A 23,546-nucleotide genomic window follows, 5' to 3' on the forward strand; every position below is an offset into this window, starting at 1 on the left:
TTTAATGACAGCAACCCAACAGGTGCAACTTTTCCATACTGGAGATGCATATGAAGCTGCCTTCTAGTGAACCCAGGCCAAATGAAACATTAAACTGATCACACACAGCAGAGCTTACTTACATGAGTGACAGTGCACAAGGCCTCAATTCGTATTGGAACTGTGGCAGTTCAGGAGAGGGTATTTAAGCTTCTCCCCTCCTGTTTTCATCCTGAAATTCCATCCCCACACCCCAGGGGTGTTAAAAAAAGAAAAAAAATGTTCCCATTAAATCGCCCTTTCCAAATTGCCATGGTCCAAATCAGGGCCACACATGCTTACACTCAAGAAAGTAAGCCAATCTCTCTGCTGTGTGTGATTAGCAGAACGTTTAGTTTGGCCCACAAACCATTGTTGGTCCATCTAAGTCAGGGGTGTCGAACCTCTTTCAGCCCAATGGTGAAGTTCAATTTTGGAGAAGCTCTTGGGGTGGGGCACATTTCAGTGGTGGGTGGGGCCAAAGGCAAAATGGGCTAGGGCCAAAAATCCAGCATGTTTGAGCTTAAAGCTCTTACTGACAGTAACTAAGCCTTAGGAGAGGAATTTCAGACTTTTAGAATGGGGGACAAAAAAACTGCACAAAAGCTGGGAAACCATCCAATGATCGGTGGTTGGGGGAACGGCAGTGGGGTGTGGCCAGCTGGGCAACCCAAGAAAGCCAGACTGGGATCCCAGGCCCGGGGACCTGAGGATCAACACCCCTGATAGAAGCCCAGCACTGTTTGCTCCAAGTGGAATTGGCTTTTCTAGCAGTGATAAACCAGTCTTCTTGGAAGCTTCACTGTGCACACGTGGCACACGTGTTGCAACAGGTTGAGGAAGCTGCTAGAACTGACTGATTTGTGGGGCGAGGTGACTTTATTATGAAATTGTAACACATGTGGATTCAGCCTGGTTAGAGCCTTGATCATCAAAACCAACACCGATCAGGGTATAAATCCCCCTCCCCCTCCCCCTCCCCACACCCGGGGGAAGCAACCTCCAGCTCCCTCATTTGCAGTGGAGGGGCTGGCTCTGATGTCAGTGGGGCGGTGAATCCTTTCCAGGTTTCAGCCTGAACCAGTCAGAACCCTAAAGAAGCTATCCAAGGTGCAAAGCACCTTTAGAGTTCTGACTGGTTCAGACTGAAAGCCAGAGCAGTTTCACCACCCCCACTGACACTGTAGCCTCCCACCTCCATTGCCTACATCTTGTTGCATTATAACTCCCATCCTGCCCTACCATTGGCCACACTGCCTGGGGCTGATAGGAGTTGGAGTCCAGCAGCAGCTGGAGTCCCAGAGGTTCCCCACTGCCTGCTGTACAAGGAAATTAAAGTGTGCACAGTTCCAAATACCTGAGTCAATTTCAAAAAGGTACACATCCATACACGTCAAGCACGCATTCATACTAGTGGTCTCCTGCTGGACAAAGACTTGTACTCCCTCGGTGGTTGTTCCATGTAAATTCAGAACCAGCGGTACCACTGAGCATCGGGGGGTGGGGTGCGGTGGAGGGTGGAGGGTGGGGTGGTGAGAAAAAACGGGGTTAAAGGAACAGAAGTTGTTTCTAGGACCTGTACAGTGGCTAGCACATAGTTGGCTTTATATAAATGATAAATTAGCGTCAATGGTTCTGGGATTCAGAATAACTACTTCTGTACTTCCTCAACCAAATCAGACACGTCTCGAATATCCATATTAGAGGCAGCATGTTCACTCTCCTGAGGGAGCACGGGACAGGCGTTCCCAGTTTGAAACAAAAGGGACAAACTGGTGTGAGACAAGAAGTTAGTTTTCTTCTTCACAAGAGTTGATGTTGTCACTGTTGATGCAGGATCAGGTCTTGTTATTCAGGGCAGAAGGCAGGAGCCAGCACACAAAGCAGCAGGGGTGGCGGGGGGGGGGAGCTCCCTCACAGCAAAGCTGTCGTCTACAGCCCTGAAAGGAAAGAAGACAAGAAGTTGTTTGAGAGGGGAAACAACAGTTTGGTTCCTGAGCGTGGATTCTCATCAAACGCCAAAGGGCTCTAATCCAACACAGCAATTAAGCTTGTCATTGACAAATCAACCCGGGCTTAAGTTTCATTAAGGCAAACGAACACAGAGGGCAGGAATCAATAAGCAAGTGTGTGAACTGATTGCATAACTGGTTCTTCGGAGCTCCTAGGTGGATTCCCCATGCGGGGGAAATGAACAGGTTTGCCCACCACCCTTCTCCGCCCTTAGCCAGGATATCGAGCCAACAAAAGCAAAAGCAAACTGAAGAGGAGACACACATTTTACTTCAGCAAAGGCTAGCCAGGCAGTGGCATACCTGCAGAGCTGCGTAAAGGGGTAAAGCGTGAGGGGGCGAGAGACGCAAGTCTCTAAACACCCGATGGATGTGTGCCAAAGGGCTGCAGCCAACACAGCACCCTCCCCGCAAGTGACTGGGAGGTGCACTGAGTTTTCAGTCCTGCCCGCTTTACTCCAGAGAACACTGGTGCATCAAAGTGTGGACTGGCCCTCAGGGTCACTTCGTGGGTCACTTTCCCCCTATTTTTAAGCATTCACATAACGATTCATTCATTCATTCATTTTATTATTCCATTTATATCCTGCCTTTTTTCCTCTTTCAAGGAACCAAAGGTGGCTTATATGGCCCACCTCCTCTCCATTTTAAACTCACAACAGCCCTGTGAGGTAGGTTAGGCTGAGAGTCAGTGACTGGGCCAAAGTCACCCAGTGAGCTTCCTGGCTGAGTGGGGACTAGAACCCAGATCTCCCAAATCCCAGACTAACACTCTAGCCACTACACCAAAATGTCATTGGAACATGACGAAGACATTCGCAAATGTGTTTGTTCAGAGCCATATGCCCTTGCCTCCCACCCCCACTCAGTGCCAGTTCGGCCCTGCTCACTTCCAGTTGACTGGGGGTGAGCCGGACCATGTGGCCCCCCCTGGACTCACCACAGCCTGGAGAAGATTCACATGCATGTGCATCTGTGCACATGTAGGCCCCTTTCAGACTACCACCATTCACATACTGGGTGGGGGAAGTGGTGCCATCCAAGCCGGCCCTACCATTAGGCAGGGTGTGGCAGATGCTGGGATGCCGCAGCACAGTGTCAATGGAGAGAACCGTGTGCCTTGCAGCCTACTCTGTGCCCTCTAAGTTAGCCTGCTGCCTTCAAGTTCCATGGAAAATATTGTCCTATCATTAGTGTGGAAGACAGATTCATCTGCCTGACCAGTCCACTTTCGTACATGGAATGGGAGGGGGCGCCATCTTGCCCTTTGCCTCAGGCAGCAAAATATCTTGGGCTGGCCCTGGCGGCATCTAAGACGTAGGGATAGCCAGCTGCATTCTAGAGAACCCTTCACGTCTTCAGTACTCACTGGAACTAAATGACTGAATAGGGCTTTTAGGAGAGCCTCGCTGGTGGATCTTAATTGTATGGGAGGGAGGAGTTCAGCTCTGAGATCATTTAGAGCGGCCGTTCACAATCTGGTGCTCTCCAGATGTTTTGGGCCCCCAAGTCCTATCATCCCTGACCATGCTGGCTGGGGTTGATGGAAATTGTAGTCTGAAACATCTGGAGCCCACCACACTGGGAAAGGCTGGTTTAGGGCTCTATAAGGCAAAGCAAATACCTTGAGTTGGGTCCAGAAACAGACTGAATGCCTCTGCAGCTGCATTTCAGGGAAGGTGGCACATGTGGAAAAAAATCATTTCTGGCCTGTCAACAACTGAGCCACCTCACTTTGCACCAGCTGACGTTTCTGAACTATCTATCAAGGGCAGCCCTGTTAGAAAGACTAGGAGGTCATCAAGTCTGTCCTCTCTGCTTGTACAGCACAATCACATCAACCCCTCCACAATGATGTGGGGCAGAAAAATTTCCATGGAAAAATTTCCAAAACTGGAACTTTTCCCATGGCTTTATTTTTCCACAGACATTTTTTTTTCCATTTCATATGTTCATTAGTAACATATAGATACCAATTGCAAATGCAGTATTAGGCAAGTGTGGCAGTTTCAAAGTTGTAATTAATATTTTTCAGGCTAGTATCCCTAGCAAGTATGTGAGAGAATACATATATGTCACTGAAATACATATGTGTCTCAATATTGACAGCAAAACTAAGGGTGCCCCAGCAACCTTCGGGGAAGAGAGTTGAAGTCTGCTGAAACAGATGAGTGGTTGTGAGTATATCCTGCACAGTTCCTCGGGTCGCTAAAATGTATTAGTGTAAGGGAGGCATATGTAGGGATGTACGAAAGTCACTTACCTTTTCGAAGGGTGACATTCGCGGTGGGGGGAGGCGCTCCATCCCTCCCCCCAAAATTCTGGCCGGGGGGGAAGAGCTCCGTCCCTCCCCCCCGAATCCTGGCTGGCCGGCTCCGCAAATGGCGGCGGCCGTAGCCACCGCCGTTTGCATACCTGCAGTCAGCCATGATAGGCTATGTAAATGTTTACGTAGCCTATCACGGCTGATATAAAAGAAAAAAAAACCTGCGCGTACGCAAATGGCGGCGCCCATGGGCGCCGCCATCTGCGTTCCTTATTTTGGCACGTCTTAGTCTACGTAAACATTTACGTAGACTAAGACAGCGAAAATAAGGGGAACACAAATAGCATAGACGCTACGCTATTTGTGTTCCCCTTATTTTTGCCGTCTTAGTCTACATAAATGTTTACGTAGACTAAGACATGCCAAAATAAGGAACGCAAATGGCAGCGCCATTTGCGTACGTGCGTGTGTTTTTTTTCTTTTAAATCAGCCGTGATAAGCTACGTAAACATTTATGTAGCCTATCACGGTGTTTTTTAAAAATCTAGCCGTGATAGGCTACATAAATCTTTACGTAGCCTATCACGTTTTGTTTTTGTTTTGTTTTTTTAACTGGAAATGGCGGTGGCGGCGGCCTGTCGGAAGACCGGCCGCTGCAGCCGCCGCCACCACCGAACCGCTGCCGAACCACTGCCGGAGCCGCCGCTGCTAGGAAGATTCGCCGAAGGTAAGTCCCGTCCCGGGGGGGGGGCGGGGGGGCAGACCGTTTCACCACCGATTTTGGGGGGCTGAATGCGCTGGCATTCGGCCTCCCCGAGATTCGTGGCGAAATTCTCTGACATCCCTAGGTATATGCTATTGTCTTTAAATTTTTAGAAGCGTTCCAGTAAAAACATTCTACATAATTATAACATTTAAATCAAATTAAAAGTGCAATCGTATACATGTTTAAAAAGAAAAACAGTCCTACAACTCCCAGCATTTCCCAACTCCCAGCGTTCCCCAGCCAGCCTGGCTTGCAAACACTGGGTGTTGTTGGACTTTTTTCTGTCTAAACATGCATACCATTGGACTCTAAGAGTGCAATCCTATTCAGATAGGCATCCACCTCCGAACTTGGAGTCGACCGCCTATCCAATGCAGGGCAGGAGAAGCACAGAGGGGATCATTCCCTCCATGATTCTCCTGCCCTGAATTTGTGGCTAGACAGCGGATTGAGGCTGTGTAGCCACGGGAGGGCAGAGTAGGGGAGAAGGCTGCTGTACGACACACTGGATGTGTTGTACAGGCATTTCCGCCCTCCCCGCCCTGGAACCCTCCCAGACATGCCCCTTTACAGCCTCTCCGTGCTCCTCTTGCAAGTGTGGAGGACGGGGCTGTTCCACGCTGCCTTGGAGGCAGCATGGAAGTGGCGGGAGGTCAGTTCTCTGGCAACCAACCTCGGAGCGCGGGCTCTGAGGTCGGTTCCCAGAAAACCAGATATCCTATGGCCATCTAGCCACTGTCTAGCAGCCATAGGATTGCTCCCTCCATGTACTTTCATTTCCACCCTCAAATATTTCAGGTCATATACTTGTGGTGTGTTGGGACAAATAATTAACATAGGGTATTTTTTAAAGCTGTGTTTAGAAAATATCAGTGAACCAGCTGAATTAGATCACTCCCTAGAGCATGAGACATTTTTAATGCAAACTGACACATTTCCAATGCAGATTGAGCCAAGCAGATGGATTTATTTGTTACATTTGTATCCTGCCTTTTCTCCAAGGAGCCCAAGGCAGAATATACAATCCTCCTCCTCCTCTCCATTTTACCCTCACAACAACCTGCGGCTGATTAGGCTGAGTGTCAGTGATTGGCCCAAAGTCACCCAGTGAGCTTCATGGCCAAGTGAGGACTAGAACCTGGGTCTCCCCACTCTAACCACTACATCATATTCACTCCAATTAGCCTAATTTGCACAGGAACATTTCCAGAAAGGGTTCTAATTCAAAATTTTCTGGAAAACTCGCATCACTAACCCCCCACAGGCCAAGGTCTGGACCACAGAATTCAGACCACCATGACAGCCACCAGCAATCGGAAGATTCTATCCCAACCCCAAATAGGGCAGTAAAAACCTGGAAGGGAACATTTGAGCAAACAGTGAATTGTGGGTGACCAAGGACCAAGAACACTTCCAAAGTCTAAATATGGCCTCTAGATTCCGGGAGCGTAAAAGCAAGATTACCCAGGATAAGCATCCAAGATAAAATTCTCTGTGTAAGCTTGGCTATAGAAAAGCCCTTCTGATGTTTTCTCTGCTCTTATGATGCTGCCTCTGATGTTTTACCAGAAAGGAGAGGGGGAGAAATATGTTGGTCAATTCCAACACTCACACACAGTAACCCAAGCATCAGATTAAGAACCCGGGCTTACAGCAGTACTCAAATCCATCAAGCTCCAACTTAAAAACAGTGCATTCTTCAGCCTCTCTGACTCCTTTAAGGTTGTCAGATGTTACAATGGCTGTTTTTCCTGCCATCTTAGAGTACTACACTACCAACTGAATGACGGGAAATCTGGAGAGAAAGGTGAATCCTCCAGTTTGGTTAACTCAGGGGTGGGCAGACATCAGGCTTGCAGGATCTACTTTTGGTTTTGTTTTGTTTTTTACTAAAATTCCAATATTCACCAACTGGAGCCTGGTGCAAAACACATATACTTAGAATGAAAGAATTCTGAGCCCAAGAATTTGTTTTGTGTACTGGAACCGAATCAAGCTCACCGTCATGCCATTAAAAAAAAAAAAATCAATTCTGGGTTACCTTAACCAAGCCTTCCCCAACTTGATGCCCTCCAGATGTCTTGGACACCAGCTCCCAGAATCCCACAGCCAGCATACTCTAACACATCTGGAGGACACCAGTTTGGGGAAAGATAGCATAAGTTTTCTTCATTTCAGAAAAAGAACATGCAAGCTTTCTGTCAGGAATGACTCTGAGCATGTGGAGATGTCCGACAGCTCAGATTTGGAATCAGAATGGGAACAGCCAGAACAGAGGGAGGCACCCTCCCTAGTGAGCTCAGATATGGCAAGACTTTCTTCCCAAGACCTTGGCACACAGATGGCCCAGCCTGAAGGCCCCCCCATTCCTCTACCATGGGAACCCCAGTTTTGGAGGAGAGTGAGAAGCATAACTTGAGGGACGCTAGGGTCCGTCACAGAGCAAAGTGGGAAAAGTTAGGGGCAGGGCTCAGACGCTCCACCAGATTGGCCACTTGTGGAAGCCAACATAGGAGGGAGCCACCCTAAGGGAGGGGCATCCCTGTCAAGCAAGTCTGGCCAACCAGTTCATGCCCAGACTGCTGGCAACTTCTTAAACCAGCCCCCATTGTAACCGATGCTGCATAGGATCTCTATAATGAAGGGTCAAAGTAGTTACTTCCTAAGGCAATAAAGCAAACAACCGGGAATCGTAGCCTTGAGATCACACTTTACAGCACTTAGGGAATTGGGCTTTAAACTGTGCAATTTCAATTGAGGGGGATATTGACCAAAATGAAAGTTATTTCTGAGTAGACATTAATTGGTTTGTGCAAGGATGGGAAACACCCCTTGACCGGGGTCATGGTGAAAGGCACACCCCTGGGCAGAGCTAGCATACCTGAAGTAAATGCGGGGCTTGGGGCACTGAGCAACTATACCAGAGAGAACCCAACTGAAGGAAAAGAATCAGACCTTAAGCAGTCTCAGGAAATCTGGTTTTCCCCTGATAAGCTCTGGGGGGGGGGGGCTGCTGGATGGCCATGACATCATGGAGACACCCCCCAGATCTACCTTCTGCCCACCTATGGATTAACCTGCATGGTTAAACTGACTGAATATATTGTTTAGCTTGTAAAATGTGACCAGCAAGGCCTACACAGAAGTCATGATCCAGCTCCATCAGTTGAGGCATAAGTGTCCTTGGTGGAAAGGGGTGTTTTTTACTACTGCTGTGCTGAAAATTTCTCCCACATTTTTTTCGACCATTCTCATTCAATTTGATAGAAAAGAAATGGGTTTTGAAAAGAAATTCAAAGGGAAAGAAAATTTCAGAGAACTCCTAACGGGTAGCATTCAGGTTTCTTGTGTTTACTTTCCTTAGGAGTAGGGATGTTGAGGGAGTCCAAGAGCGGGGTGGAGTCCAGCTGACTCCCTTCCCCCTGCTTGTCCTCCTGGACTCCCCAGACCCAGCTTACCGGGTCCATTTGCCAAGCACTGAACAGTCCATGAGCACCTGGCAGCCGCCCGTCCCCTTAGCAAACTACCATTTGAGTAAAAATGGCGGCTTGGGGTTTTCCATAAATGTAATGTTGCATAAATGGCCCCTTTACAGCCACCATTTAGGCAATATTACATTTATGGAAAATCCCAAGCCACCGTTTTTACTCAAATGATGATTTGCTAAGGGGACAGGTGGCCACCAGGTGCTCACAGGCTGACTAGCGCCTTGCACAGCAAGTGGGGGGCAGGCAACAGTGGTTCGGCAAGCGCCTGGCAAGGATGGACAGAGGTGAGTCCATCCATCCCTACTTAGGAAGAGGCTGAGGAGTGTGTGGAAGTGTCTTTCATCATACAATCTCCAGCAGCCTGTTGCCTCCTTGGCTTCCTGCATTTCAATTAAGGCCCAGGGGGAGGCATCATGAAGCAATTCCTCCCATAGGGCTTTTTCAGGTCAGGGCGTGCAGGCAGCCTGGGAGGCTGCAGAGCAATGGAGAGATGTGCAACAGAGAGATAAAACACGCAAATCACCATTGTCCACCTCACAGTGATTAGGTAGGCTCAAAAACATCACAAAAATACATTATAAAAGACCTGGTGAATGAGGCAGAACAATGGAAGCCTCTTCCATGGGGGAAGAAAACTTCCAGGAATTTGGAGGACGGATTTAGGCATAGCACTAGCTCCACCTTTTTCCTGGAGCTCAACACAAAATGATGTAAAATGCTCAGTGCAAAAAGGGGTTACAGCTAACGCTCTTGCCACTTGCAGTGGCCGCACAACCCCCCCGCCAAACCCTTACAAAAAAAGAAAGAAGCTGTGCCACAACCCCTGCCAGTGGTGAGCCCTACCTGTGAGAAACCTTCAAGACTTTCTTCTCCCCCTGGAGAATTTTGGTGAAGTTGTCCCTGCAGTTTCTCTGCCCATAAACATTTGCACACAGCTCTACTTTTTACCAGCTTAGGTTGATAGGTCAGCTGTAAGCTCTCCTGGATGGTGATAGTCTGGCAACAGGGATCGATGCTCTGGGAACATCTGGCTTAGACTACTGTGATGCGTGGCATGTGGGGCTGCCCTTGAAGACCGTTCAGAAGCTTCAGTTAGTTGAAAATACATCAGCCAGGATATTAAGTAAGATGGCACATCGTAAAGAGTTTGGAGAAATCTGCACTGGTTACTAGTTTGCTTCCGAACTCAATTCAAGGTGCTGGTTTTAACCTTGGAAGCCCTTCAGGGCTTGGGTCCCAGGCACCTTATGGACTACCTTCACCCATATCAACTGTTCAGGTGTTAAGATCTTCCATTCAGGCTCTTCTCTGGGTGTGGCCACCATCTGAGGTTAAGTGGGTTGCAACAAAGGAAAGGGTTCCAGTTGTGGAACACCCTCCCCAGGGATGCCTGCCTGGCACCCACTTTATCATTCAGGCACCAGGTTAAGGGAGCACTACTATGGGGATAGATGGCTGCCTCCGAACTCGGAGGCAACTGCCTATCCAATGCAGGTCTGGCGGAGCATGGAGGAGATGGCCCTGCATTTGTGGCTAGACGGCCATTTTCAAGTGGTGGTGGGGAGGCCGGATGATGCATAGGAAGCATTGTACCAGCACTTCTGCACTCCCAGCCCCTGGAAATGCCCCCTTTTGCCCTGCTCTGCGCTACTCTTCCGAGTGTGGCGCCCAAGGACAATCCATGCTGCCTATGAGGCAGCAGGGGAAGGGGCAGGGAGGCAATTTTCTGGGAACTGACCTCAGAATACAGGCTCCGAGGTCAGTTCCTGAAAACCAAACACTCCTATGGCCATCTAGCCACTGTCTAGTGGCCATAGGATTGCGACCTAAGATGTTTTTATTTTTGCAGGCATTTTAACTAACTGAATTGTAAGGAATGAGGCAAGTGGCATTTTAAACACCAAAAGGGACTTTGATCTCCTTCTGGATTATTTCATACTGTCTGCATCGCTTTACATTGGTTGTTGAATGTATGTTTTATTGATTTAAGGTTACTGTCTATTTTTAGCAATCATCGCCAATTTGATACCAAGAACAAAAACACTACAGGTGCTTCCAGACGAGGCTTTTATTGCACTATGGCCCTACCTCATTCATGGAATTTTACAGAGGTCCAGATGACGATGACTTCCTCCCGCAACCCTCCTGTTTTCCTCACCATCTGTTTTCTTCCATCTTTTTCTTACCACAGAAAATCCGTTTAGAGGGAAAAAAAGATGGAATTGCTGCACAATGCCTTCTGACTGCTAGCACTAGGACCTCTCTGTCTGGAAACACTCACTGAAAACAATGGGTGAACATTTTAATCTCCCTGGACACTGTGTGTTACAGACCTCAGAGTTACAACGGTCAAATTGTCTGGACACATGGAACATAACATTTCATCCAGAAAATTGGCTGTATTGATCTGGGGGCTTAATAGTGATCATGGTTTCTTTGCACGCTGTACAAATAACCTATATTATTGCTGTCCCTTTAAAAACATTAGAGTGTTTCATCCTGGACAGCTGAGTTTCAACAGACTTTTCCATCTTGCTTTCCGTAGCTCCAACTCAGCACCTGGTGAAATAGGTCAGCCTTCCTTCCCCAACCTGGTGCCTTCTGGATGTTTTGCACTACAACTCTCATCAGCCTCAGCCAGACTAGGTGGACCTTTGTTCTGATCTGGCAGGGCTCTTATGTTCTTATTTAAGCTGTGCCCCTAACTCCAGCTCTATAGAGAACTGATGATGGTTACCGAATGGTAAAAGAGAGGCTCTCTTCGCATGCTCAAAGGCACTCTATTTTCCAGGTAGCCTGCAGCTACCAAGAAAAACTGGTCACAGCATCAGTGCAGAAAACTAATCCTGGGAGCTGACATCAGAGAGCCTGAGCTAAACCTAGTTCCTCAACCACAGGAGTGGGGAAGCTGTGGCACTCCAGATGTTGTTGGACTCCAACTCCTATCTGACCCAGCCACCATGGTCAATAGTCAGAGATGATGGCAGTTGTAGTCCGACAATGTCTGGAGGATCACAGGTTCCCCACCCTGCAATAGCAACAACAAGGAACCTGTAACTCCCAGGCCCAGTCAGCTGCAGTCTTTCCGAACAGGCTTCAGAGCTGTAGCTGCAGTCTTTCCGAACAGTCTTCAGAGGCAGCCCCACATACAATAGATTGCAGTAGTCTAACCTGGAGGTTACCAGAGCATAGATAAATGTGGCCCAACTCAAATGCATAGCTTATCAAACAGTTTCCATCTTTGGCTAAATTATCAGCATTTCAAAAGGATACTCACAGTTTTTTCTGCGCTTCCTTCTCCCCTCACATTCCATGTCCCTCTCTTTTTTCTTTGATGGGGAATCTTTAAAGACAAAAAGAACAAAATCAGTTTAAGTTACTAATCATGGGGTTTGTTTACTGATCTCTTTCAGCATCAGAAGTGGGTGCATGTGTTTTTAAAGCAGCAGGGTTATTTCTGGTCAGAACAGATTTGTCTGTGGAGCAAACACTCAAAAGATTATTCTGCTCTCTCAGTCTTTGTTTAATCCGGCACATTTCCTCTGCTCCCTGTAAAAGAAAAAGTCCCCGCAAAAACGGCGATGTTTTTGTTCGATGTGTGGCCGTATTTGTGTGAAGAGGAGCCATATCTGAAGGGCCGTCATGCAGAAGATGAGGCAAACTTGTTCTCTGTTGCTCCAGAAGGCAGGACGAGAACCTGAAGGAAAGCAGCGGTAGGAAACATTTCCTAATGGTAAGAGCTGTTCAACAGCAGAACAGGCAGCCTTAGGAAGTGGTGGGCTCTGCTTCACTAGAGGTATTTAAGCACAGTCTGGACAGCTGTCTGTGAGGGATACTGTAGTTGCATCCTGCAATTCACACTCAGCACTGAGCAGGGGTTAGACTGAATGATCTTTAAGGTCCCTTCCAACTTTATGATTCTATGATAGCCCATCAAACATCCTGGGATTTTGTTACTGTTGCCCTCCAGTTTGTGGGGATTGTGTGTGTGTGTGGAAGCGTGCAAAAGCTGTACATAATTAAAGAGATCCAACATACACTTTTGTGCAACTGGTCTCATGGCATCTCTCTTCCTGAGCATAGTCCAATCTACCCTCCTCCACTATTAGAGGCCACCCCCCTAAAAAAAACAAAAGTTTAGGTACCATTGCACCTAGATGCATCCATTCCCCTAAGGTCCTCTTAATTTCAGTGACTAATTTAAATCCCTTTTAGCAGAAGACGAACATAGTTTACTTCGGGGGTCCCCTATCTGTTTGGACCTGTGGGCGCCTTTGAGAATTTGAGAAACTGCTGTGGGCACTGCCACAAAATGGCTCCCAGGAAGGATGTGGCTAGTTGCATCATGGCTGCCATGGAGGCCTGGCTAGTCAACAAGTGGCGGTGGGGGGACATAGTGAGGCTAAAGGAAAGAGTTCAGGAAAGAGTTGCTTCCTGGCCCGCCCAATCTTCTTCCATCTACACAGATCTTTCCCCTTTGCACTCTCTCTTTCCACTCCCAGCTTCTGGCCTCACTATTTCTTTTCCCCAACCCCTTTCCTTGCTATTTTTCTCCCTTCCCCATCCCTAGCCTCCTTCTTTCTCTCCCTTCCTAGCTGCTAGCCTTGCTATTTCTTTCCCACACCTCTTTACCTCGCCGTTTCCCCACCCCTCCTAGCATCTAGCCTCACTCTTTCTCCTCCTTCTACCTTGTTGCCTTGCTTTTTCTTCACGCCTGCTGAACAGCTGATCAGCAGCAAGTCACAGCTTCTCAGCCCAACCCACCTCACAGGGTTGTTGTTGTGAGGATAAAACGGAGAGGAGGAGGATAATGTACGCCGCCTTGGGTTCCTTGCAAGCGGAAAAAAGGCGGGATATGAATGCAATACATAAATGAGTTCAGGAAAAGGGAGGAGAACCGGGTGCCCTAATATTTTTCAATTTTTTTTAAGGGGGCAGCGACTAAAGAGCTTTGCGGGTGACACTGGAAATGCCATGGGTGCCATGGTGCCTGCAGGTGCTGATTTGTGGATGTTACCCAGGTAACATCATCATCATTATCATCATTGCTACTACTACTATTAATACATTTATATCCTGCCTTTTGTCCTCTTGCAAAGAACCCAAGGTGGGTTACATAGTCCTCCTCCCCCCCATTGTATCCTCAGAACAGCCCTGTGAGGTAGGTTAGGCTGAGAGTCAGTGACTGGCCCAATGTCACCCAGTGAGCTTCATGGCCATGTGGGAACTAAAACCTGGGTCTCCTGGCTCCCAGTCCACCATTCTAACCACTACACCACACTGGCTCTTTCCCCAGCAAATGGGATCAATCCTAGGGGAACGGACAGAAGATGCTGTGAGATGGCTGCAAAAACCTCCAAGCACTGGAGCCTGTAATTCCACAACGAGGAACTGTTTATGGTGGTTCACACAGGGGGCAAAAATGTGATGATTAGTACAGGCAAAGTGAGGGATGAGGGCAAATTAGGATAGATACATTACTGTGGAGGCCCATAGTTCAGTGGCAGAACACATGCTTTGCATGTCTAGGGCTCAGTTTCTGTAAAGGGGGGGGCATGTGTCCTATATCACAGTCCTCTATCTGAAGGACTGTCCAGTTCTGTTTAAAGATCAAGAACCATAAGAAAAGAGAACAAGGCCTTGACATTCCCCTGTATGGTGAGCTCTGTATTGAATTTCTATTTAAATTATAGTCATTATTTCTAAATTTGCATCTACATGTATAAATCAGCACATACACATTTCATGCAGATCTGTGGCCTCTTTTTTGGTGGTGCATCAGTGGCCACCCGAAGGACACAGGCATCTCCTGCTGCTGCTAGTCAGACTACTAGACCAGGGGTGCAGGACCTGAGGCCCGGGGACCAAATCTGGCAAACCCAGGGTCCCTTCCCTTGGCCTCACCCCCTTTCCTCTGACCACCAATCGTTTGGAGGCTTCCCAACATTTGTAGTTTTCCCCTCCATTCCAAAAGGCTGAAATGGCTCTCCTAGGGCTCAGTTACTGCCAGTAAGAGCTTTAACCCAAAATATGCTGGGATTTGAGGTGTTTGGGCCTCACCCATTTTGGCTCTGGCCCTGCCTACCACTGGAATGTGGCCCCCAAGAGAAACAGAATTCGGCCCTTGAGGTGAAAGAGGTTCTGCACCCCTGAGTTAGGGTGTGCGGGAAATCTAACGCAGGCAGGCGAACATATTTCTCCATTTCCAGGGTAGGGGGGAGGTGGAAATCTGCTTATGAACAAACTTTACAGACTTGCAGATTTACTACTGTTCAATGCTAAACAATGTGTCAACTGATGCAGAAAAGGGCATTAACAACAAATCACATTAACAAATCGGCAAGGCTAGGATAAGGCAGGGACTGATTCAAAGTACAAGTCAGGATGGAGAACAGCAGTTCCAGGTTTGGAGCAGGGTAGTGGGCACATGAACAAGATTATTTCAGTGGGACCCCGTCCCCGAGTATGCTCACCTTGTCCCCTGGAATTGTTGCTGCTGCCCATTTGCTTGCCTCTCTGTCAGGGCCCAATCCACAACACCTCCCAGAGGGAGAGGACAAGTCATGCAGTGTTTACTCCTCCTCTTTTCTCCTCTCATTGTTTTGTCGCTCAGAGAGGGCAGGTGAACAAACTGTGGCAGCGAGGAAAAGGAGCAATAGGACCAGGAGGCTTCAAGAATCAGAGGTGAGCCCCCTAATGAGTTACGGGCCTTGGCAGATGCCCAGCAAAGCCAACCCCTGGCACTGGCACTGGGCCTGATCTGGGGGACATAAGAACGTAAGAAGAGCCCTGCTGAATCAGATCAAAGGCCTATCTAATCCAGCATTCCATTCCCATAGTGGGTCAACCAGATGCCTACACACAGCCTGCAAGCAAGACGTAAGCACATCATGACTCTATAGGAATGGTTCAGGAGATCTGCTGAAGAAACCGATCTTGAGAAGAAACTTGCAAGGGAAGAGTAGGGATGTGTTCCAAAATAGTGTTCGGAGTTCCAGATTATCTGGTCTTTTTTCTGATGTCAAAAGAGACGAAGTAGGTATATTCCATTGTTTATTTGTCTTATCTGTGCACTGCCCTAGAATTTTGTTAAGAAACACTCTCCAGGCATCAGATGTATGTGCTTCTTGCTTGCCTGAAATGGCTCCCTTAGAATCAATAAATGGAATTCTGTAGTTCAGCCAACTACATTACCCAGCCTTGTTTCTGAAATGGAACTAATATTTTTTTTAAAATCCCAAATTTTGGACAGAGCACCGCACATGCATAGTTTGGCAGAGCCGAGCTTTCTGTCTTTTCAGTTCATTTGCGTCTCTCCCCTCCCCTGTGTCACCCATGAGCATTGCTAAAATACTGCCAAAAACAAAAGCAGCAGCAAACCCGATGCCCTTGGAGACAACCGTTTGCACGGTCTTTGTTGTGTGGTGTTTTACTGATGTACAGGAGCACACATGCGCGTCAGTAAAACACTGTACACAAAGAATCTTGTTGCAGTCAAGTCTACGACCAAGACTGCATTTTAGCAATGCACATCAGTAAGACAGAATGTGTAGTGGGGAAAGATGCAACTTCATGGAAGGAACTGAAAGCTGCAGAAACCTATGCACACTCGCACAGATGATTAATTCTGGAATTAATTTTTTAGAAATTCTCCTGGAAACCAAGTCCTATGAGGAATGATTGAAAGAGCTGGATATATGTTAAACTTGGAGAAGGTAAGATTATGGGGAGACATGATAATGGTCTTTAAATATCTCAAAGGCCATCATGCAGATGCTGGAAAAGACTTGTTCTCTGTTGGTCCAGAGGGCAGGAGTAAAATGAACAGGTGGAAACTGCAAATTTCATCTCAACGTTAGGAGAAACTTCTTAATGGTAAGGGCTGTTCGACAATGGAACAGACTACCTTGGACAGTGGGGGTCTCCTTCACTGGATGTCCTTCAGTTAGGGATGCGGTAGTTGCATCTTGAAATGCAGAGAGCTGGACTAAATGCACTCCAAGGTTCCTTCCTACTCTAAAATGTTATGAATCTATGAAACTAGAATTTAGAAGGAAAGGAGCACAGCTCAGAGTGAACCAGAGGAAAGAGAAGGGAACCCTGGGGCTGGGGTGGGTGGGGAATCCTGTCATTCCAACACAGTGCCCATGTGGTGTAGTGGCTAGAGTGTTGGACTGGGAGCCAGGAGATCCAGGTTCTAGTCCCCACTCAGCCATGGATGCTCACTGGATGACTCTGGGCCAGTCACAGACTCTCACCCCAACCCACCTCACAGGGTGGGTGTTGCGAGGATAAAATGGAAAGGAGGACCAGGTAAGCTGCCTTGGGTTCCATGGAGGAAAAAGGGTGGGATATAAATGCGATAAATAAATAAATAAATAAGTGGTTTGACAACAGAATGGGAGAGGTTGCCCCGTGCATGGGGAATAGAATAGCAGAAGGCATGAAAGCAAGACAACAATGGAAATGGAGATAACAAGGACCCAACAGCTGATGATCAGTGTGTGCCATGGAAGGGACATGACAGATGTAATGTGAGAAAAAAAGGAAAAAAAGAAAAAAGACGGGAGGGAGGGAGGGAGGGAGGGAGACTCAGTGTGATGGACAATTGCAAAGTAATGGCCAAGTGTTTGACATTGACATAAAAAGTGACAAAGAGAAAATGCAAGAACTGACTTGTAAAGCACCTGCTCTACAACTCTACACAAGCTGTACACTCTCTTTGCACAAGAAAAGAAACCTCTCACAACTATGCCTAAGAACATAAGGAGAGCCCTAATCCATCAGAACAAAGTCCATTTAGTCCAGCATGTTGTTTCCAACACCGGCCAGCTAGGTGCTTCTGGGAAGCCCATAAGTCAGGCTTGCAAGTAACAGCTTGCCCGTTTGTCCTCAGCAAGTGGTAATTCAGAGGCATATTGCTCCTGAACATAGAGCTTTCAGCTGAAATCCTCCCCTCTATTTCTGAACTTCAGAGGCGAGTATAGATACTTATCTAGCCACAAGTGCACCACCCATGCACCCAAGGGAAGGATCAGCGGGCTTGGGGGAACGCAAAGGCTTGCAGAGGTAAAGAAATCTTTAGGTGGGGGGGGGATCTTTAGGAAGTGGAGGGGAACCTCATGGGGCAACCTCCCCTCAAACCAGCCCAGTGAGGACTGGGCACGCTCAGTGGCCACAGAATGCTGATTGACTGTTGAGGAAGAGGGAAGAGTGGAAAACTAAGCAGAATGGAATGGAGTAGACTGGAAAAGGGCATGGCTGAACAAGAGCACTCCACAACTGCAACATTTTGTTGCAGGTCCCGCTTGTCAATCTCTTACGCGAATGTAAAACCAGCACCGGCTCAAACAGCCTTCCCCAGTCTGGTGGCCCCCAGAGGTGTTGGGCTGCAACTCCCATTCTCCCCACACACAGAGACAATGGTCCTGCTGGCTGGGGATGATGGGAGTTGCAGTCCAACACCTCTGGGGCCCACCAGACTGGGAAAGGCTGGAACAGAATATACATTTGCTCTCTCTTCCACACAGTCTACCCTGCCGCATAACACACACACACACTCACACACACACTCCATCAACAAGTCACACACAGCAGAAACAAGAGGCAAAGGTACTCTTTGGAGTCTCGTGCGAAAAGAGGCAAAAAGCAGCCATGCCACTTGCCCGTGGACTGGTCCGAGTTGCCTCAGGCGAGGAAGCCATGGGGTTTGCTCTGAATGGAAGCTGCCAGCGACGCTGGAGTTCGTCCTCATCCGCTCAATCTCTTCTGGCGATGAGGGAGAGAGAACGAGATAGAGTCCAGACAGGCAGCTGCCACAGATCTCCTCTTTGACTCCCCAATCATAGCTAGGGATGTCAGAGAATTCTGGCACAGATCTCAGTGAGGCCGAATGCCAGTGCATTCGGCCCCCCGAAATCCGTGGTGGAACAAAGCCCCCCACCCCCCCACCCCACAAAAGATGCGCGAAATGGAGCACTTACTTGCTGCCATTCGCGCTGCTTTGCGAATGGTGGCCGCATTTGCGGCCATTTGCTTCCTCATTATAGCTGTGATAGGCTACATAAATAATTAAGTAGCCTATCACGGCTAACACAGGGCATGTGCGTGCCTGCAAAGGCCATGATAGGCTACGTAAGTATTTACGTAGCCTATCACAGCAAAGGAAAGAAAAAAACAGCGGACGCAAATGGCGGTGGCTACGGCGGCCGCCATTTGCATTCCCTATTTTTTTTTGCCGTTTTAGCGTACGTAAATATTTATGTAGGCTATTACGGCAAAAAAAAGGGAACGCAAATGGCGGCCGCCGTAGCCACCGCCATTTGCGTCCACTGTTTTTTTCTTTTTTTTTGCCGTGATAGGCTATGTAAATATTTATGTAGCCTATCATGGCAAAATACAGGGACGCAAATGGCAGCGGCTACGGCCGCCGCCATTTGCGTCCCTGCAGGCTGCCCAGTGGCTGGATGTCCGGCTGCAGGCAGCCCCGGCCAGCGGCTCTGCGGAATCTCCACGGAGCGGAGCCAGCCGGAGAGAATTTCGGGGGGAGGGACGGAGCGCCTCCCCCCCCCCCACCACCACGAATGTCACCCTTCAAAAAGGTAAGTGACTTTCGTACATCCCTAATCACAGCACAGGGAGAATAAGGACCTCGGCAGTTCCTAAAAACACAAGCCAGTGAGCTTTTACCTTCTGGAAGGACGACGGCCCCCAGATCCCTTGCATGACCACTAGATCTAGCCCAACCAGCAGCATCATACAGATGGACACTTGGAGAACTCCTGCCGCATAGGACCGAGAGCCAAGCACAAGTTTGCATTCCCTCCATGGCCTGGAGGTGCGGATTTATGCAAAGTGGTGAAGCGGGAACAGGTACCTGCTGTTCGTCTTTTGGTGAAAAGCTGGACGGCTGAGCCACCGCTGCATTAAGTTTACGTGTGAGAGGCTGATGGAAAGTGAGATTCCATTTCCCCATTTGCCCTTCCAAATGTGCATTTGGAACTCTGCAAAAGGGGGAGACATCTGCAGGAGGGGGGAGGGAGGCAATTTGGGGAGAAAAACAGTGAGTGGGTAAAGACACCCACCCAGTACCTCTTTGCTCCAAATCCCCCTTCCCTAAGCCCCTTTGCTTTCCTTTCCTTAAAAAAAAAGGTATTGGTGCTCTGATATACATATTTCCATGCAAGATGTAGAGTTAGCTCCACAGTTTCTCCTTTCACCCCCTCATTCCCCCACCACCAGATTTTCTTTTGGCTCTGGAATTTTAAATGCACTGAACTTTTCCGTTTTTTCTAAAAGAAGACAGGAGCTGGAGGGACGGCGCAGCAACCAGAGAATGGGAAACACCAAGAAGCAAAGCCAAGGTCAAACAAGGAGAAAGCAATCCACCTAAACTAGGCTTCTCCCAACCCAGTGCCCTCTAGATGTTTTGGACTACAGCTCCCAGCAGCCTGGCCAATGGTCAGGGATAATGGGAGTTGTAGTCCAACAATATCTGGAGGGCGACATGGTTCAGGAAGAAGGCTGATCTATCCAACCAAGCCTCACTTGGTTCACCTGTGCTACTATAAGCTTCCTCCTCTCATTCCAGTTGGTGTAGTGGTTAGAGTGTTGGACTGGGACTCAGGAAATCTGGGTGAGTTTAGGCCAGGCTCTCAGCCTAACCTACCTTGCAGGGTTGTTGTGAGGGTAAAATGGAGAGGAGGAGGACCATGTAAGCCACCTTGGTTCCTTGAAAGCGCAAAAAAGGCAGGATAAAAATGTAATATCATCATCATCATCAATCATCATCCTATTATCCCATCAGCTCCCCACCACAGTCTTGCAGTTTTGCTGTACATTGTAAACTCCTGAAACAGGGATAATCTCTCTTTTAATATGGTCTTCCCCAGCCTGGCTGGGGATCATGGGAGTTGTAGTCCAACCCATCTAGAGGGCACCAGGTTGGGGATGGCTGACCTAACATGTTATTCACACACGCCAATACACACACCTCTCCCAGATATCCATGTCTATCAAGGATGGATGCTAACCCAACCTGTGAAGCAAGAGAGTTACCCTGTGTGGGGCTGTTCTCCATCATTCCGCCGGCACCACAGACACACACAGAAAATGCTAGTTGGGGGTGGTGACCGCATCCCCCTTGTTAGCTGCAGAAATTTGGGGGCCCAAACTTCATTGGCTGGGAGCAGCATTTGGGTCCAGAACGTTTTTGACATGTTTTTGAGGTGTCAGTGGGAAGAGCCTGCAATTTCTGGAGGTGGACTTCCTACGGTTCAGTGGCCTCTGTGAAGAAGATGAGGAACCAATGAGTGAGCCCCATGTCAGAAAGCTGCAGGTCCAAAAATAAAATAAAATAAAATAAACCAGATGGAGAAAGGAAGCAGGGCTTAGAGCTCCTAAAATTACTGCAACAGAAGGACAGCCGAGGAAGCTGCCTTTGACCATGTCAGACCATTGCTCCAGGCAGCCCAGGATGTCTGTTCTGACTGGCGATGGCTCCGCAGGGTCAAAAGCAGAGGTCATTTTCCTGCTCCCTAGGGCCCACATATACCCTCTGGCCAGCTGTCTCTCTTTCCCCAGATACATTTTTGACACCTACTCTTCCAGCTGTGGGCACAAGGTGATCTGGGTGCCTTGGAGTTGGGCTTCCCCCAGGGGGCGCTGTGTCCCACCATGCCCATTGCTGGTGAGGCAGGAGAGCTTCGTTTCCCCAGTCCTGCTGCTGGAACCACTGCTGGTACTGTTGGTGCCCACCTCCTCCTCCTCCTCTTCCTCCTCCTCCTCCTCTTCCTCCTCTCTGGCCACCGTAGCAATGGGCTTGCTCTCCTTCTCCAACAGGGCTCGGGGCCCAAAGGCACAGGGGCACCTGCACAGGTCCCAGGAGATGGCGTGGAGGTGACGCTTGGCACTCCAAGAGCAGCACAACAGCTTCTTGAAGGCGCACCTGAAGCCAGGGCTGCGGCAGTAGATGATGGGGTTGAAGGCCGAGTTGACGTAGCCCAACCAGTTGAAGAAGCGGAAGAGCTGGTCGGGGACCAGGGGCCGGGCGAAGACTTTGATAATGTTGGCCACGAAGAAGGGCAGCCAACAGAGGGTGAAGACGCCCATAATGATGCCCAACGTCTTGAGGGCCTTGTGCTCTTTGATGGCCAGCAGGAGGCGGGAGGGCCTTCTCCGGCGAGCACCCTTGGCAGTGTCTGGCAGGAACCTGCCCTTGTCCTTCTCGATGGCGTGGAGCTGCCGGGTGGCCACCGCGAAGACTCGGGCATAGACAAAGATCATGACCAGCAGGGGGACATAGAAGGAGATGATGGAGGAGAGGATGGCGTAGGGCATGTTGCTGACGAAGTCACAGCACTGAGGGTCCTGGTAGCAGCGCAGCGCCTCGGCGTCGGCCCCGTCGCGCCACCAGTGGTTCATGATAGGCACAAAGGAGATGAAGGCCGCCACGGCCCACACCAGGCACACCACACCCCGGGCCCGGGCCTTGGTCACCAGCGCCTCGTACTGCAGGGGCGCCGTGATGGCCAGATAGCGGTCCACGGCGATGGCGCACAGCGTCTCAATGCTGGCCGTCACGCACAGCACGTCCAGTGAGGTCCACAGCTCGCAGGCGGTGGTGCCGTAGGGCCAGCGGCCGCTCAGCACCAGCGTGGCCCCCGGCGGCACCACCAGTGAGCCCATGATGAGGTCGGCGCAGGCCAGCGAGGTGATGAAGAGGTTGGTCATGGTCTGCAGGCGCGGCGTCTTGGCCACGGCCACGATCACCAGCAGGTTGCCGCCCACCGTCACCAGCACGGCCAGGCTGAGGGCGGCGCCCAGCGCCCCCTGCCGGCCGAGGCTGCAAAGGGCCCCCGAGCAATTGCTGCTGCCGTTGCCCGACGGCGCCGCCGCCACCTCGTCCCCCGGCCACGTCCCGTTGGGGGGCCAAGGAGGAGCCATCGCAGCCCAGACGGGACGGGAGCGAGCCTCGGCGCGCGCCTCTCTCTGTCGCTCTCTGTCTCTGTCTCGCTGTCCCTCAGCAGCAGCAGCCCTCGACGGCTTTAGTCCGAAGGGGCCGCCTTCCGCGACGGTCGCGGCGAGGGAGCGGGCTCCATGCGTCTCGGACGCCGGGCGGCTACTGGGGGCGGCTCAGGCGCTCGGCCCATGCTCCTGGGAAGACGGTAGACGCCTCGGCGGGGCCGGCGCCCTCCCTTTCGGTGGGCACTGCTTAGAGGAGGAGCCCTTAAAGACGCAGGGAGCCAGGATGGAGACGGGACACGCCCCGGGCATTGCTCTCTCTCTCACTCTCTCTCTCTCTCTCTCCCCCCTCTTGTGCCTCTCCCCACCCCGCTTTCCCGCGCTGGCGCCGGACAGGGCTTTCTGAAAAGCCACCCCCTTCCTCTGCAAAGGCCCCCCCCTCCCTTACACACACACACCCCGCCAACCCATGGCACGTTTTAGATTAACTTTTCATTCAGATTTTTCCACGGAGAATAACGATACGTGCCCTGCTCTCTCCTGCTCCCGCTGTACTCACCGTCCAAAACGATTGCAATTCCGTTTTCTAAAACCCCCGACCTTTAAAAACAAAACAAAAAACAGGAACCCCCCCCAACCCCCGCCGCCCTTAATATACGGCGCCCCTCGGTGTCTAAAGCGTCTTACAGTTCTGTAGAGACCTACATAAGACTCGTGGTTTACAATGCACTCGGCTAGCGGGATGGCGGGGGGGGGGGGGAATGTGTCCCAAACAGCTTCTTGACTTGCGCATCCTCCGTCTGTAAGGCGATCTGTTTGCCTGTATGTCCCCCGCCCCCTTAATCACTCCACCGGGATCTGCCTTGCTGGGGTGCGGAGAGCTACCCAGTCCGGTTTTTGTCTCTCCTCCAGTTCAAAGACCCAGTGGGGGCTGGTGGCTCCGATGTCGGAGGATGGGGGGATGAATCCTCTCTGGGTTTCAGGCAGAACCAGCTAGAACTCTGAAGGAGCTATCCAAGGTGCTGAACCCTATC

At 49.8% G+C, this 23,546-nt stretch overlaps 1 protein-coding gene across 1 annotated transcript; it reads right to left on the reverse strand.

Annotated features, from left to right (window-relative positions):
- Positions 1-1,587: 1,587 nt before the first annotated feature.
- ADRB3 (adrenoceptor beta 3) lies at positions 1,588-22,753 on the reverse strand. Its single transcript, XM_084808176.1, has 3 exons — positions 21,152-22,753; positions 11,828-11,893; positions 1,588-1,958 (listed from the first exon to the last, which is right to left on the reverse strand). Exons 1-2 carry the CDS (start codon positions 22,492-22,494, stop codon positions 11,854-11,856), a joined length of 1,383 nt encoding a protein of 460 aa, XP_084664302.1. The 5' UTR covers positions 22,495-22,753; the 3' UTR covers positions 1,588-1,958; positions 11,828-11,853.
- Between the last annotated feature and the right edge of the window lie 793 nt (positions 22,754-23,546).

This window comes from Heloderma suspectum, chromosome 6, assembly GCF_057233095.1.
Source record: "Heloderma suspectum isolate Gila_16-S chromosome 6, 16-S_ref, whole genome shotgun sequence".
In the NCBI taxonomy this organism is placed as follows: domain Eukaryota; kingdom Metazoa; phylum Chordata; class Lepidosauria; order Squamata; family Helodermatidae; genus Heloderma; species Heloderma suspectum.

Bases quoted from the DNA above. Each gene is read 5' to 3' on its own strand.
- ADRB3 (XM_084808176.1), bottom strand. From the start codon at position 22,494: ATGGCTCCTCCTTGGCCCCCCAACGGGACGTGGCCGGGGGACGAGGTG. The intron at 11,894-21,151 runs GTAGGTGTCAAA...TTGTCTTTAAAG, and splicing joins TTGTGCCCACAGCTGGAAGA to ATTCCCCATCAAAGAAAAAA.